We start from the raw sequence: 15,417 nt of genomic DNA, 5'->3' as shown, positions 1-15,417 counted from the left end.
GTAGCGAGTAATCTTTTTGTAATATTCCCTTTAGCATTAAACCTTTAGACCACATCAGTAGGATCTGCATGGGCTGATTAATGCGCAATACATTAAAGTGCTATTGCAATCACACCACTGTAGTCTGCGTTACTGCTCCATGTAGCTAAGCCCTTCAGTAAAAGGTAACCATTTACATTGTTTATTGGATATATGCCGATTTTCTTTTCTTCCTCATTCTTTTATTTATTTTTTTTTAAATTGGGGGTGTTTTATTGTTTTTTATCAGTTAAAACTTAACATCAGAAGCTCTACCACTCAGAAATGATTTATCTAAGAACATTTCTCCAAAATGAAGTTACAGGCCATATCAGGAATGATTTTAAAGGATTTTCAATCTGCATGCCCTCTCACATATACACACCAACAACAAACTAAGAAAGCACTCTATTTTGGATGTAGCCAATATCTTGAGGTAAACTTTTTCATTTAGGCACAGGTGCCTGTAGAAGGTGAGCAACCACCAACTGTGTCACAAAGTGCTCAGAGGGTGGGGTGGCAGGCCATCTTGCTATTGAAAAACACAGTCCTTTCCCTCAGCACCCTCTGCCACCAAGGGTTTCTAGTCCTTCCCTTTAGCACGGGGACTTTGAAGTCTGGACCGCTGAACAGCCAAGGTCTTTTCCAGCTGGGTTCTCCCCAAAAGGCTCCTGTTGTTGCAACGTCCTCTTGGAATGGATAGAGGATCTGAGGCCCAGCCTGTCCACCGGGCCCCAGAGCACAGCCCAATGCTAGGCTGCTGGACTCTGAACCTTGGAGTGCTAAACAGCCACCCCAGGACCACTTCCTGCCTAATCTCTTCTAGCTTCACAGAGTAATCTTCAACCAAGTCTCTGACCTGCACATACAGTCACCACCTGCCTATCCTTTGTACGTTTGTGCAAGTCTGCATTGTCAGGTCTTATGCAATGAGCTCCTGGGTAGCACTTCCTGATCAGAGAAGCAAACTGCTCCCTTCCACTTTCTGCATGCCTCTGAGCTGCTCTGCTTCATTTTTGAAGCCCCGCCTCTAATTTTTACAGGCTTGGCAGGTGTGGCTTGGTGGATCTGACTGAGCCAAGAGCTATTCCTTAACCGCTTGCTCTCCAGTGTGGGGTTTGTAGACACTATCACAATGCTAAATAGCCACACAAGCACAAACAGTTGGTTTCGATGAGAGAACAATGGCAGATTAAGATTCAGAACAAAGTAACAGCCTACGGTCTTGTTTGAACCTGAAAGAACAAACAATTTTTTTGCACTATTTCTATGCTTCTGATCCTCCAGTTTCCATCCTGCAGAGGAAACACACTTGACCAACTAATGTAGAAAAACTAGAGAGGAGTGAACTGGTTTGAATAAATTAAGGTCTGAATCTTCACCCATCACAAACCCCTTAATATTCAGCAACCCTCCCAACCTTACCTCTACTTCAGGGCAGGTACCAGGTCTTTCCATATATAATGTAGGGCACCTAATACTTTTGAGGCTATAACTGTAGTAAATAAAATTGGTAATTAGCAATGTAGCCCAGTTAATGATTGTTTTGCATGATGTTTAGACACATACAGTACATCTACACTGCAATAAGAAACCTGCGGCACCAAGTCTCAGAGTCTGGGTCAGCTGACAGGCTCACAGAGTTTGGACTATGGGGCTAAAAAGTGGAATTGTAGACATTCTGGCTTGGGCTGGAACTCGGGCTCTTAGGATCTCCTGCCTCACAGGTCAGCTGACCTGAGCCAGCCGCAACTGTTTTGTGGGTCTTTTATCACAATGTGGATGTACCCATAGGTGTCAAGACCACCACATCTGCTCCTGGGGTGCATGCTACTTACCCACAGAACTACTAGTAAATATTTCATTTTTACTTTGTAAAAGTCACATAGAGTAACTCCTCACTTAGCGTTGTAGTTATGTTCCTGAAAAATGCGACTTTAAGGGAAACAATGTTAAGCGAATCCAATTTCCCCATAAGAATTAATGTAAAAGGGGGGAGGGAGGGAGGTTCCAGGGAAATTTTTTTCACCAGACAAAAGATTATATTATATACACATTATAGACTATATATACACGCACGCACAGTATACATTTTAAACAAACAATTTAATACTGTACACAGCAATGATGATTGTGAAGCTTGGTTGCAGTGGTGGAGTCAGAGGGTGGAAGAGGGTGGGATATTTCCCAGGGAATGCCTTAGTGCTAAATGATGAACAAGCACTTGGCTGAGCGCTCAAGGTAACACATTGTTGTTAATGTAGCCTCACACTCCACAAGGCAGAACAAATGAAGGGAGGCGAGACAGCATGGCAGAGAGAGACAGAGACACACCCTGTGGGTGAGAGAGAGATGCGCACTGCCCCTGTAAGTACGCTGACCGCACTCTAAGTACATTGCCTTTTTAAGTAGACAGCAGCTGCTGCTAGTAAGCTCCCTCCATCCTGAGCCCTGTTGTGTGTGTCCCCTTCTCTATGGAGATGGAGTAAGCAAGGGGCAGGAGCAGGAGGGAGGGGGATACCGTGATATTAGCCTCCCTTATCCTTCCCCCCACCCTGCTCAGCAAGCAGGAGACTCCTGGGAGCAGCTCCAAGGCAAAGGGCAGGAGCAGCACATGGCAGTGGGGGGTGGGACAGCTGAACTGCCAGCAATTGGTAGCCTGCTGGGTGGCTGCTGCACAGGGAACTTAGGGGAGAGGGGAACTGATGGGGGGGCTGGTGGTCCACCCTGGTTCCCAGCCCCCACCAGCTAGCTCCAACGGCTGCTCTTTCTGCAAGCAGTGGACAAAGCAGGTAGCTACCAAACAATGTTGTAAGGGACCATCACGCAACTTTAAACTAGCATGTTCTCCAACTGATCAGCAACGTAACAAGGAAACAATGTTAACCAGGATGACTTTAAGTGAGGAGTTACTATATTAACACTGAGATACGTCCCAGTTTTCAACTTCTGAGAGCTTTACAAACATCAACTAATTAAGTCAGAAACCACTGAAAGATCAAGCTGAAACAAAGAAAAGGTTTGGCTTTTTGTGCAAGATTATACATATGTTCTGTTGACTACTTTTTTCATATCAAATGATAATCTTTGCTTTTTTCAGAGTTCACATAATTATGGCCAAACATTCAATTACACACTGCAATAAAATAAACTGTCATGCTGTCTCACACTTCTATATTTCATCCATTATGTAAATCTCTAAAGAGCTCAGCAAACATGAGCTCAGTTCCATTGAAATTATTACAGTCAATAAGATTACTCACACATCTAAATTAATTTTCATTTTAGTAGAACCAGTGCAGTCTTCCTATTTCCTAATCTCAAGAGGGATATTTTCTCTGTAATCTACTCTTTAAAAAGCACTCCTCCAAACCCATGTAGTTTTAAGTGTCATAGAGTCTAATACAGGAAGCATACTGTATTTGGGGTTTGTGTCTTCCTTCTAAAAGTGGAAAAATGAGCAGGCAGATAAAAACTAATGGCAATTTGTTGATACATTAATTTTAAACTAATAATTATTTTTGAGTGTAAGGTTTGGCAATACTAATACTGCAAAATATATATAAATTTGTACTCCACAAAGATCTCCACTGCATTTTTACATGTAAAGTTTGAGTGTTAAAGCTTTTGTTTACATTCAAGTAATGTCGAGATGTCCATCACAGCTGACTGTAGCAATCAGGGCTACAGTGGCCTAGCATCAAACTGAACTGAAACAAATAACTGGCAGATCAATATAAGGCAATAGCCTCTCAGAAAAGAACGTTCCCTTTCACGCGTAAGAAACTTCAGGGCTGGAACCTGGGACCATGGGCCACTGACACTGCCGAATTGCCATAAGAGGCTTAGATTAGGAGTTCATGGGAGGACCCTGTGAGGCTGGGCTTGGCAGGAAGTACTGCCCAGCATGACCTGAGTGGTGGCCTCTCAAAGTCCACTGATTGTACGGTAGTAGTACTTAAACCAGGAAGCCAGGAAGGGGGCTCTCTGAGCAACAACAGACTACCTGCCGGTCTCTGCTCCAGACCCTACCTGTGATAGATTCCAGCTTCCAACTCTGGGCTTTGTCCTTGACTTCGCTATTTGATTGCTGTCTGCAACCTGGCACCGGACCCTGATCCTGCCTGCATCCTGACTCTCGGTTTGCCCATTGGCCTGTCTTGGACCCTGGCCCCCTGGTACCTGACTTGGTCTGATTCACATCTTCTGCTCCAAACACTAGGACTGACTGCCCATATCCTGGTCATGACAGTTTGCTCTGACCACCTTTGCCCTTCAGTCCTCTATAATCTATCCCACTCCTCCCGCAGATAATGGCAGGGGTGGGCCGCCCTCTAACCAACAGCTCCCTGAGGGCCCAGGAGCCACAGGACCAAGTCACCTGTGTGCAGGTGAAGAACCTCGCTCTACAGACCCACGCTACACAGTGCGCACTCGAGGCACAGACCCTGTGTGAGCAACTAGTCCAGGAGTCAGCAACCTTCAGCACATGGCCCTTCAGAGTAATGCGCTGGCAAGCCGCAAGACATTTTGTTACATTCGCCATTCCCGGTGAATGGGAGCTGCAGAAAGCAAGTCTTTGAGATCATCTTTGATGACCTGCACTGCATCCACTCTGCAAAGGCTGCCATCTGGAAGCTTTGCCAGAGACAAGGGCCAGCCACCTCCTATACCACCTATTTCTGATGGAATGAGATAGCCCAACTTTATCAATTCTGGTGTAGGCTCAATAACAAGGTAAAAAGCAAGCTAGCCCACATCGAAAACCCCACCCACCTAGATGACTTTATTGACCTCACCCTGTGCATTGATTTTTGGCTGCATGAATGGACAGAGGAACGGACAGGTGACCGACACCCCCATGCCCATCCTCCACACTAAGAGCCATGCAGATCAACCTGGACTGCAGACCTCGGACCACAGAGAAAAGAAAGAGTCACCAACAGCTGAACCCATGTTTTTACTGGGTAGGACCTGGACACATCCTTGCCTCCTACCCAGATCAGAAGAACATTGGAAACAAACCAGACCAGACCCAGTAAAGGGGGTACATCCTGGGCACCACCAAAGCGCAATGCTCCAGAACTACCCCCACGCTCACCCTAAGTAGAACTCGACCTAGGAACCATGGTGTCTTTCCGCATTTCCAGTTGCTTCTGAAGTTGTAGGTCTTGGGGCAGGCATAGCAGCTAGCAATGAGAGACTCTGGGTGTCTGCAGTAGCCAAAACTCTCCAGATCCCTTTCCAGCTGAAACCCATACTGGACCTGGTGGAGATGACTGATGGCTCACCTTTATCTTTAGGACCAGTGACTCGAGAGACCATCCCCTTAGAGGCTGTAATGGAAGGGAACCGAAAAACAACATGCTTCAATGTGATCCATTCTTCCTGATAATTCTTGGCATACTCAGAGCGGCATTATCCATGTATCTCTTTGTGGTAGAGAAGTATTAGCTTATCCTGCCAGTACTGCCAGAAAACATGTCTCCAATGAAGCAATCAACCCACAGGGTACCAGGGGCCCCAGGATGAGAGGACACCCTCAGAAGTGGAAATATGGGCACCGGGTCAAGCCAGAAGGGAGTGGCACCAGACCAGAACCTCAGCCTTCCCTGACAAGTACCGCAACTAACTGGATGTGTTCGAAAAGAAAAATGTAGACTCATTACCCTCCAACCGGATTACAACTGCCCAACAGATCTACAGCTCAGGACAAAAACACCCTATGGATCGATATACTCTATATCTGAACCAGAGCTGGAGGTGCAATGTGGATATATCCAGGAAAACCTTGCCAAGGGCTTCATTCAGTAATCTATCTGTCCAGCGGGGACACCAATCCTCTTTGTGAAGGTAAATTGGTCACTATGCCTCTACATAGACTATTGTACCTTGAACTAAGTGACTATTTGTAACAGGTACGCTTTGCTCTATTTCAGAATTGCTGGACCACTTGAGGACCTCCAGGATCTTCATGAAACTAGATCTTTGGGAGGCATACAATCTAGTGCATGTAAATCCTGTGGATGAATGGAAAACCGCTTTTCATACTGATATTGGTATGACAAATACCTGGTTTAACCAATGCCCCTGCAACATTTCAACATGTCAGAAATGAAGTCTTCAGGGATACCCTGGACCAATACATGATTATCTATCTCAACGACAAACTAGTATTTTCCAAGAATGCAGAGCAGCACTACCACCATGTCTGATGAGTCATGGTTGTACATCAAATTGGAAAAGTAAACCTTGAACTAGGCCACCATTGAATTTTTGGGGTACAATATCTTCCCAGAGGGAATCCACAAGGATCCGCAAAAGGTGGAAGCCATCTGTAAGTGCACAGCACCTTGAACCCTCCAGGAATTTCAATACTTCCTGGGCTTTGCAAATTTTTATAGAAGATTCATTGCAAACTCCTCCTAATTAATAACTCCCCTGACTTCACTCCTCTGCAAAGCCATGCTATTCGCTTGGTTGCCCAAGCCCAATTTGCTTTTGACCAGATAAAGGTCTCCTTCACTATGGCCCTGATTCTGGCACACCCTAACCTGACTTGTCCATCTATAATGGAAGCAGATGCATCCAATGTGGCCCTAGGGGCAGTACTCTTGCAGCGATTCATATCCCAATCAGTTCTGCACCATTCTCGAAAGCTTGCCCCTGCCAAGATAAGCTATGAACTAATGAATAGAGAGCTGCTCACCATAAGAACTGCATTTGATGAATGAACCAGAGGCAATTAAAGTGGGTCATGTTCTTTTCTCGGTTCAAGTTTATGCTATCTACCTCTCAGCAAAGCGAAATACTATTTTTTCCCTAATCTCATTCTCAGAAGTAGTTGAACCATTTTAGGAAAAACTTTCTCCAAACACCACAGTTTGGGGCAGATACCAGCCAGAATGGTTTAAGTTTGGGAACATTATAAAAAACTGAAAACAGAGTCTTGGAATGGGAAGTGGCAGGCAACCTTACCTATAGATGTCATTACCGATATAGCCTATGACATTAAGAACAACCTAGAAACTTTTAAAAACAGTTTAAGCACTAGCGTATTATTAATGAGTGTGCAGGTGTGAAGAGACAGATACTAAAACTTTGCTCATCCAGGACTCATTACCATTAACAATTGTTTTTCATGGAGCAATGACCCTGACAAAAAAAAAAAAGCTATATTTGTTTTACAATGACATGTTGTATTTTGGTAGCATATATATTATTAAAAAGTTATCAAATGTTAATCAGTAATCAATATTTGGTCATTCTGCCAATTCTACATTAAATCTAAATGAGTACCTTTTTTTGAAACTTCCTATTGTAAAATGTGACCATATCATTTTTTTTCTTTCTGCAGCTTTCATTCAAAACAATACTGAAGCTCTTGTAGGTTTCCATGATTCTCAATTCTTCCTCTTCCAAAGTACCTTTTGGTAAATGCAAGTTAAATTTAAGAACTACTGCAAAGTCTATGCACCAAAAATATGACAGGGCCTTTCCCAACTGAAAGGAACTCTTTATAGATGCTGGCCCACATAATTTTTTTCGGCTACTCAGCCAAGAGGCTGCTCTCGATTCTGAAGAAATTCCCCTGGGCAGTTATGTACCTCTCAGATGAGCAGCTTTTATTAAGCAGGGGTTGTATTTTTCTCAGCAGGCCAACCATTAACTAGGGAAAAATCAGCTTATTTTAGTGCCAATCTCCACCCATTGCTTCCTGAAATTTTGTCCAGAGTGACCACTGATATCTAGTACTGCATAGACACATTTATGAAATAGCCTTTCAATAAATACATTGGATATATTTGTTTCTAAGATGTGACTATTTTGAATACAATAGCTGCTTGGGAGCTCCCCAACAGAAAGAGCCAAATCACATCACTGTAACTCCACCTGGTCTAAAAGAGGTCAGTTCACAAACCACCTACCAAATATGACTCCAGGCCTAGGCTTTGATGAACTGTTCTTGTGTGTATCTAAGTATGTACACTTTGGAATCCCGCCCTCGGCCAGCTGCTGAGGAGCACTGAGTAAACACACCAAAATAGTTGCAAACTGAATGGAAGAGAGCCAAAATCAAGACCCATAAACAAGAAACCATTTAGGCTATGAAAGCAACTGCAGAGCAGAAACTGAAAAAGTGGTATAGGATAGGTTTTATACTGCTGTTAGGCACAAAGGCTAATAGGAAGGCTGAAATCTTCCCAGAAAGCATTCATTAATTTTACAATGTCAAGGGGAAACAGAATCAGTACAAATGAAATGAAAGTGTGTGAAGCAGAAAGGGCTCATTGCAGACATCTTAAATGTTTTTACTACTTGGAGTACATCATTTTTGGACCTGCCCCCAGCAATTTTTCAGCAATCAGGCTCAGTTCCAAATCCACCCTGACTGTATCCAACCTGAGCTGGCGCAAAGCTGAATCCAATGATGATTGAGCACAGAGAAGCTGCACTATTCTGGATGTGCATCTGTCAGAGCATACACTATTCCAGCAGCCCAAAAGAAAGAGGCAGCAGAAGAAGATACAACAGATAACCTACCCCTGACATAGAATAAGAAAGAAAATCTCTATTGCTCTACTCTTTATTGAGGATTAGATTTGGAAAATTCAGTTCCCTCTCATCCTCATGAGTTCCCCTGTATTAAGTATGTATTACAAGTTAAAGCTAATGAGCCCTAAGCCTGTGGTTGTGCTCCAGCAGCTATTCAATATCTGATCACGGTTGACAAACTGGATGTTAACTGTGCATTATAAATATTTTTAAATAAAGAGCAGCAGTTTTAAAATATCAAATTTTTGACCTTTAATGGACTGATCTTAATAAACACTGAGCATCAAGAGAGATTTATAGGAGTTCTTGGTCTCAGTATGCCCTGAATCTAACTGTCATTCAATTTATGTGCTAATTTCTTTAGCTGTTTTATCCTAGATTTTTATATTCCTAATGAATTATGACAAAGAAAGCATCAAACTACAGTCTCTTTGCTTTAGCATGATGTAAACTGCAAGGAACACAACTGAAAACGGATAGTGGATTGATGCCCAGCACTAGAATACACTTCTGAGATTCATATACTTTATTCTTTTTATATTCTAGTCATAGTTATATTCCAATGGATGAAGTTAAAGATGACAGAGACTATTCAGAGCAGTCACTTCCTCTCTAGGAAAACAGTGATTGTGAATGCAGGGAGGTCAGTTTGTGACAGTAATCAAACACCCCATCACACTGGTACTGGAATCCTGGTAAGTGGATGTGCTCTAAATTCAATGAACACACAGTATGAAAATGTGAAGCTTAGAGGGACATCTCAGCAAAATTCAAACGCATTTTTGACAATTGATCACTGAAAAAAAAATTCTTTATCTTTCGTTAATTTTAGAGATTGTGTGCAGTTCCTCATTACCTTTGCTAACACTTTGCAGAGAACCAGAAAGAGGAAAACTAGGGAAAGGAATTGGAGACACCACCAGAAGGATGAAAATGCACCTCTCCCCACTGCACTTTTAGCCAAGAAACTTAGGAACATTTCAGTTTTATGAAGGTAAATGGTGGCAAGTCATTTCTTGAGTTCATCACAGAAGACTCCTGCACCAAAAGCACTAGGTGGCCCTTCTCCCTCTCAGAATATTGGCCATAACTTTGTCTCTGGGATGTGACGAGCAATTAGAGTTTCTGCCCTGACATAACTTCCTAATTCTAATGCCCATCATGATAACCTAGTCCAAGGATCGGCAACCTTTGACACACGGCATGCCAGGGTAAACTCCCTGGCGGGCCAGGCTGGTTTGTTTACCTGCTGCGTCCATAGGTTTGGCCAATCACGGCTCCCACTGGCCACAGTTCACTGCTCCAAGCCAATGAGGGCTGCAGGAAACAGCACGGGCCAAGGGATGTGCTGGCCACAGCTTCTTGCAACCCCATTGATTTGGAGCAGCCAAACCTGCAGAGACGGCAGGTAAATAAACCAGCCCAGCCCGCAAGGGTGCTTACCCTGGCAAGCCACATGACAAAAGTTGCCGATCTCTGATCTAGTCTGACTTTGTTCTTCCTCTATTTGTATGGTAAGAGACACTGCAGCACTGTTGTCTGAACAGACCTGGCAAAATAGGTATGTAAGTATCCTGTTTCATCTGTAACACATTGAGAACTTTCCAGACCAACAGGAACTCCAGCTTGTTTACATATAAGTAAAGGGGTCTTCACTAGCTCTCTTGGCAATCAAAAGAGGCTCTCTAGTCTGTCTTTAAGACATCTATTTGCTGCATTTCAGGAATATATAAGTCTACCAAGAAGTGCAGTTTAATAGTATTAGTTTTTCCCTCCTCTACATCTGAGTTAGCCAAGAGGTTTGTAACATTCAAACACTGGCTCCCCAGCTTTGTGGGTTTCCTTCCATCCAACAGACACTGGTATCAGAGAAGAGTCATAGAAAAGTTAGGAAGTTGAGCTGAGATAGATCTCACAAGCCTTTTTAGTTTTCTCTAGATAATGGTGGGAGCACACATCACCTGCTGGCCCAGGTCTGCACAATACCAAGCATAATGGGACCAAGGAGTACTCAAGAACTAATAATAATAATCTCTTGAATCATGAAATATTTAGGAATGAGAACCTTAAAATCCATTGTAATTACTAGAAAGTCTCAATAGAGAAGACATTAGAATGGACTTTTCTGTGCCTCCTAAAAACTTCAAGTGGATTATTGCCAAAACATGAAGCTTTTGAGCCCTTCTGTAGTTGTTATGATCAAAACACTATCTAAGTCAGAGGTCTCAAACACGCGACCTGCGGGCCGAAAGTTATTTTCTGTGGCCCGCGAGCTCCTCACAGCCCCGCCGCCTTCCCCCAGCATTTACCTAGAGTGGCGCTGGCCCGACGCACACTCGAGGCAGGGTAGGCTCCCTGCCTGCCTGCCTTGCCTCTGCGCCACTTCGGGAAGCAGAAAGAACGTGCCTTGCCCCTCCTGCACCCCAACCCTCTTCCCTGCACATGACCCCCTGCCCTGAACCCACTGCCACACCCTGCACCCCTCCTGCACCCCAACCCCCTTCCTTGCACATGACCCCCTGCACTGAACCCACTGCCACACCCCGCACCCTTCCTGCACCCCAACTCACTGCCCTGACCCCCTGCTGCACCCCTCACCCCTCCTGCACCCCACACCAACTCCAGGCCCTGAGCTCCCTGCCGCACCCCTCCTGCACCCCGACTCCCTGCCTTGACCCCTTGCCGCACCCCCCATCCCTCCTGCACCCGTCCCCTTCCCTGAGCCGCCTGCCGCACCTTGACCCCCTGCCCTGAGCTCCCTGCTGCACCCCACACCCCTCCTGCACCCCAACCCTTCCCTGCACCTGACTCCGTGCCCTGAACCCACCGCCACACCCCGCACCCCTCCTGCACCCCAACCCCCTTCCTTGCACATGACCCCCTGCACTGAACCCACTGCCACACCTCGCACCCTTCCTGCACCCCAACCCACTGCCCTGACCCTCTGCTGCACCCCTCACCCCTCCTGCACTGCACACTAACTCCCGGCCCTGAGCTCCCTGCCACACCCCTCCTGCACCCTGACCCCCTGCCACACCCCTCACCCCTTCTGCACCCCACACCCCAACTCCCTGCCCTGACCCCTGCCACATCCCACACCCCTCCTGCACCCCCTGGGGGCAGGGAGGGGGTGAAGTTGGGGTGGGATTTCGGGGAAGGGGTTGGAATGGGGGCAGGGAAAAAGGGTGGGAAGAGGCGGGCAGGGACAAGGCCTCATGGAAGGGGTGGAGTGGGGGCAGGGCCAAGGGTGGTGGGGGGAGGTGTCAGTAATGCAGCCCTCAGGCCAATCTACTAGTCCTCATGTGGCCCTCGTGGTCATTTGAGTTTGAGATCCCCAATCTAAGTAAATATGCAGTGTTGTTATAGCAGTGTCAGACACAGGATACTAGAGAGACAAGGTGGTGAGAGAGTTGAGCTTTCAAGCTATACAGAACTCTTCTTCAAGTTAGGGAAAGGTGCTCAGTGTCACAGCTAAACACAAGATGGAACATATAATTTAGCATAAGTAGTTAATGCGCATTCTAAGGGACCATTCAAGGTGAAGTGGCCAATTCACATTCTGTATACCTCTCCCAGACTTGAAGAAGAGTTCTGTGTAGTGCAAAAGCTTGTCTCTCTCACCAACCAAATTTGTGCCAGTAAAAGATTTTATTAAGAAATGTTTAAAAATAGGTGATACGGGATGTTGAAAATTCAGTTATTAGTCATCGGGGATACCATACAGAGTATAGGGGGATGTTAGTATTTTGATATTGAATAGCGCATAACACATACAGTCTGCAGTATCCCCAATGGGGGGGTTTAAGGTGGATGAATCAAGGTACAGTCAGCAAGCAGTGAGGGTACATCACTCATACAGGAATTACAGGCAATCATAGGTATAAATAAGTGGGCCGAGTAATGACGATAGGATGACCCTCATATGGTGGAGTTCAGTTCGGTTCTGTGGGTTCAGGGGATAAGGTCCAACAGAGGAAGTCTTCAGGTCTCTTCCTCATTGTGGGTGCACGAAGTCATGCCGGCTCACTCTCGGTATTGGCGGTGGCCGGTGATGTGCTCTGTATAAATGTCCCGGGACCACCAAATAGTGTCCGAGACCATTAGACGTCGCATGAGCCGCACGTAGCGATGGCCTACCCCACAGGTCCTCAGTACGCGCTCGTTATAGGGGTTCCAAGCACCCAGGGCACCAACGATCAGAGCGTCGGTGTATACCTCATAGCCCTTTGTCCGCAGGGTGCCGGCCAGGGGAGCGTACTTTTTGAGTTTGCGGGCTCGGGCTTCGCGGAAGGCAGGGGTCCTATTCTTGAACAGGATTGTCACATCGACGAGGATGATCTTTTTTGATCCTTGTCCGTGACGACGATGTCCGGGTGCAGTGGGCTGTCGCTGTCAGGGACAGCATGGTTGATGGCGATCTCTCCCAGGCATGGGACGATGGCCTTCACTAGGCGGTCCTGGACGGCGTTGTGGCGCCGCTGCCAGGCGCCGGCATGGGGCTTGCAGTTGCATAGGATGTGGGACAGGGTCTCGGTGACATACCCGCACTTCCTGCAGCGCTTGCCCCAGTTCCCGTGGTGGACGGCTCCATTGAGAGGGACGCAATTCAGTTGGGCGCAGTGTATGAACCGCCAGTCGGCAAATTAGGTGAAGCTGCCTGCAGGGAAAAAGTGGTTGCTGGAGTCTCACTCACTTACCTCCAAGGCCTTACTCACCCATCTTGTCTATCTAAATAAATTAGCATCTTTATCCAAATGACCTCAGGAGAGTACTGGTCTTGTTGCCATGGTGAACCACTTTGGGACAATGCATAGAATGAAAACTCTTGCTTCCCACAGGTATTGCACTTCCAGGAAAAACTTAGTTTTGTTTCTGTAACTGGAACGCATGAGAATGAGGAAAGCTTTGCTTAAATCTGTTTTACACCAGCTGACGGTAATCATTAGATCTTTCAAAATGCTCTTCTTAAATGAGTGGTTGTACTCCAAATCATGGTACTGCTGATTGTATTTCCATTACAATGTATTTACTCTATGCAGACAGGGAAGCAAGGACAGTTTCCTTTAAGCAGCCTTGAAGGGACACTGGTTAAAGTAGTATCACAGCTAAGCATTAGTAGCCATTACCTCAGAGAACGACTTCTAAACGTATTGAAATTAATCATTTTATAAAGCATGCAAATTAAGGACAGTGAATTACTGAGGCCCACCAGTACCTGTTCCCTTATAACCACAGGAAATTGATGATGCAGAAACACCCACCCTACTTTTAAAAGACGATACTCCAGAGAAAGATCAAAAAGCACCAAGTATCTAACTAAGATATACTATTCTATTCAGTTTCTCATACTGCACTTATCAGTTTGGCATTCATCCAACTCATCATTGCATTCATCCAACAACGCATTAAGCTGCATAACTAGCATCTGTAATGGAAGATATCCTCCATTTAACAATTACTTCAACGCTGTGTACGTAAAGAAGAAACACCCTGGAATCTCATGCCATTCAACCCTTCTTGTCAATGGAATTGCATGGGACTTAAACCAGCACAGAATTTATCCCAAAACATACTTTTCAAATAACAATAAGCATTCCCAACTGAATACTTCCACTTAATTTTCTGTTTTCTTTTGAAAACTTAGTTTTTTAAAAGTATCAGAAAGTGTATCATTAAACCCCATATAAATTATTTGCCAACAGAACCTCATTTGACAGACAACAGGAACATGAATTTCAGAACATTAATTACTTCACTTAATGTGCTTTTAAGGAAAATATATATTTCTGATGCTACCAGTAATATTTATAATGCATATGGTTGTAAAATTGTCAACAAACTTTTATGGCTTTCCTCTTCATAAGAATACTCAGTCATCCATTCGTTCCTAGATCCACTTCAATCCTGAAAAAAAAAAATCAATAATTCTGAATGAACTAGGAAATGGGCACTGAGCAGATGTAACTTCTTCAATGTTTTATTTTTGTTTCTCAACTTTTATTGCCTACTTTTGAAAAAACACAGGGACTTACTCTGTGGTGAAACATTGGAAAAGCACTGTGTTTCTCAATATTTTAAATAAGGCAGGCTGAATATTACTATACTAAGTTGTGTCTCATGCTTTTCAATTAATTGATGTTTTAGTCCATATTTTTCTGTCAATTCAATTTCTGAGTAGTTACTCGAGTGTTCAAAATTTGAGCTTCTTTGCATGGACAATAGGTCACATGATATTTATACTGCATGATTGGATGGAGTAACTCTTTAGCAGATGTCCATTTCAAGTACTTACAATTTTGATTTCAAAATTATTTAAAATATTCTGCAAGATCTGATTAATATTTGCTATTTGAGGCAAGTTTCTTGCCAGTAAAACTCATTCACTAGAACAGGGGTTGGCAACCTCTGGTACACGGCTCGCCATGGTAAACATTCTGTCAGGCCGAGCCAATTTGTTTACCTGCCGCATCGGCAGGTTCAGCCGATCGCGGCTCCCACTATATGTGGTAAAAAAATTTCATAGTTCAGCATTAAACCATGGGGAAAAAATTATATGACATAAAAAGAAACAGACAAAACAGTTTTATCTCCTTTGCTTCTTCAGATTAGATAGAATATAAAAATCCAGTCAATTTTGCAAAGTATAGTCTAATTTCTGTAAAGCCTTTAAAAAATCTTTAAAAAAAAGAAAGAATCCCAAACTGTGGCCTTTAATTTCTTGACACTATGCCTTAAATCAGGGGTCGGCAACCGCTGACACGAGGCTTGCCAGGGTAAGCACTCTGGAGGGCAAGGTCAGTTTGTTTACCTGCTGCATCGGCAGGTTCGGCCGATCATGGCTCC

At 44.6% G+C, this 15,417-nt stretch overlaps 1 protein-coding gene across 4 annotated transcripts in view; it reads right to left on the bottom strand.

The window, feature by feature from the left end:
- Positions 1-15,417, bottom strand: part of KLF12 (KLF transcription factor 12) — a 367,145-nt gene that overhangs the window by 248,271 nt on the left and 103,457 nt on the right. For all 4 annotated transcript variants that reach the window (XM_050950134.1, XM_050950124.1, XM_050950116.1 and 1 more), the window contains exon 2: positions 14,415-14,478. In XM_050950134.1, coding sequence (XP_050806091.1) covers positions 14,415-14,435 — 21 coding nt within the window. In that variant the 5' untranslated portion in view covers positions 14,436-14,478. The remainder of the gene's footprint in view (positions 1-14,414; positions 14,479-15,417) is intronic.

Source organism: Gopherus flavomarginatus, chromosome 1 (assembly GCF_025201925.1).
Source record: "Gopherus flavomarginatus isolate rGopFla2 chromosome 1, rGopFla2.mat.asm, whole genome shotgun sequence".
NCBI lineage: Eukaryota > Metazoa > Chordata > Testudines > Testudinidae > Gopherus > Gopherus flavomarginatus.
Note: the sequence above shows the minus strand (reverse complement) of the source record. Positions and strands in the feature narration are given on the sequence as shown.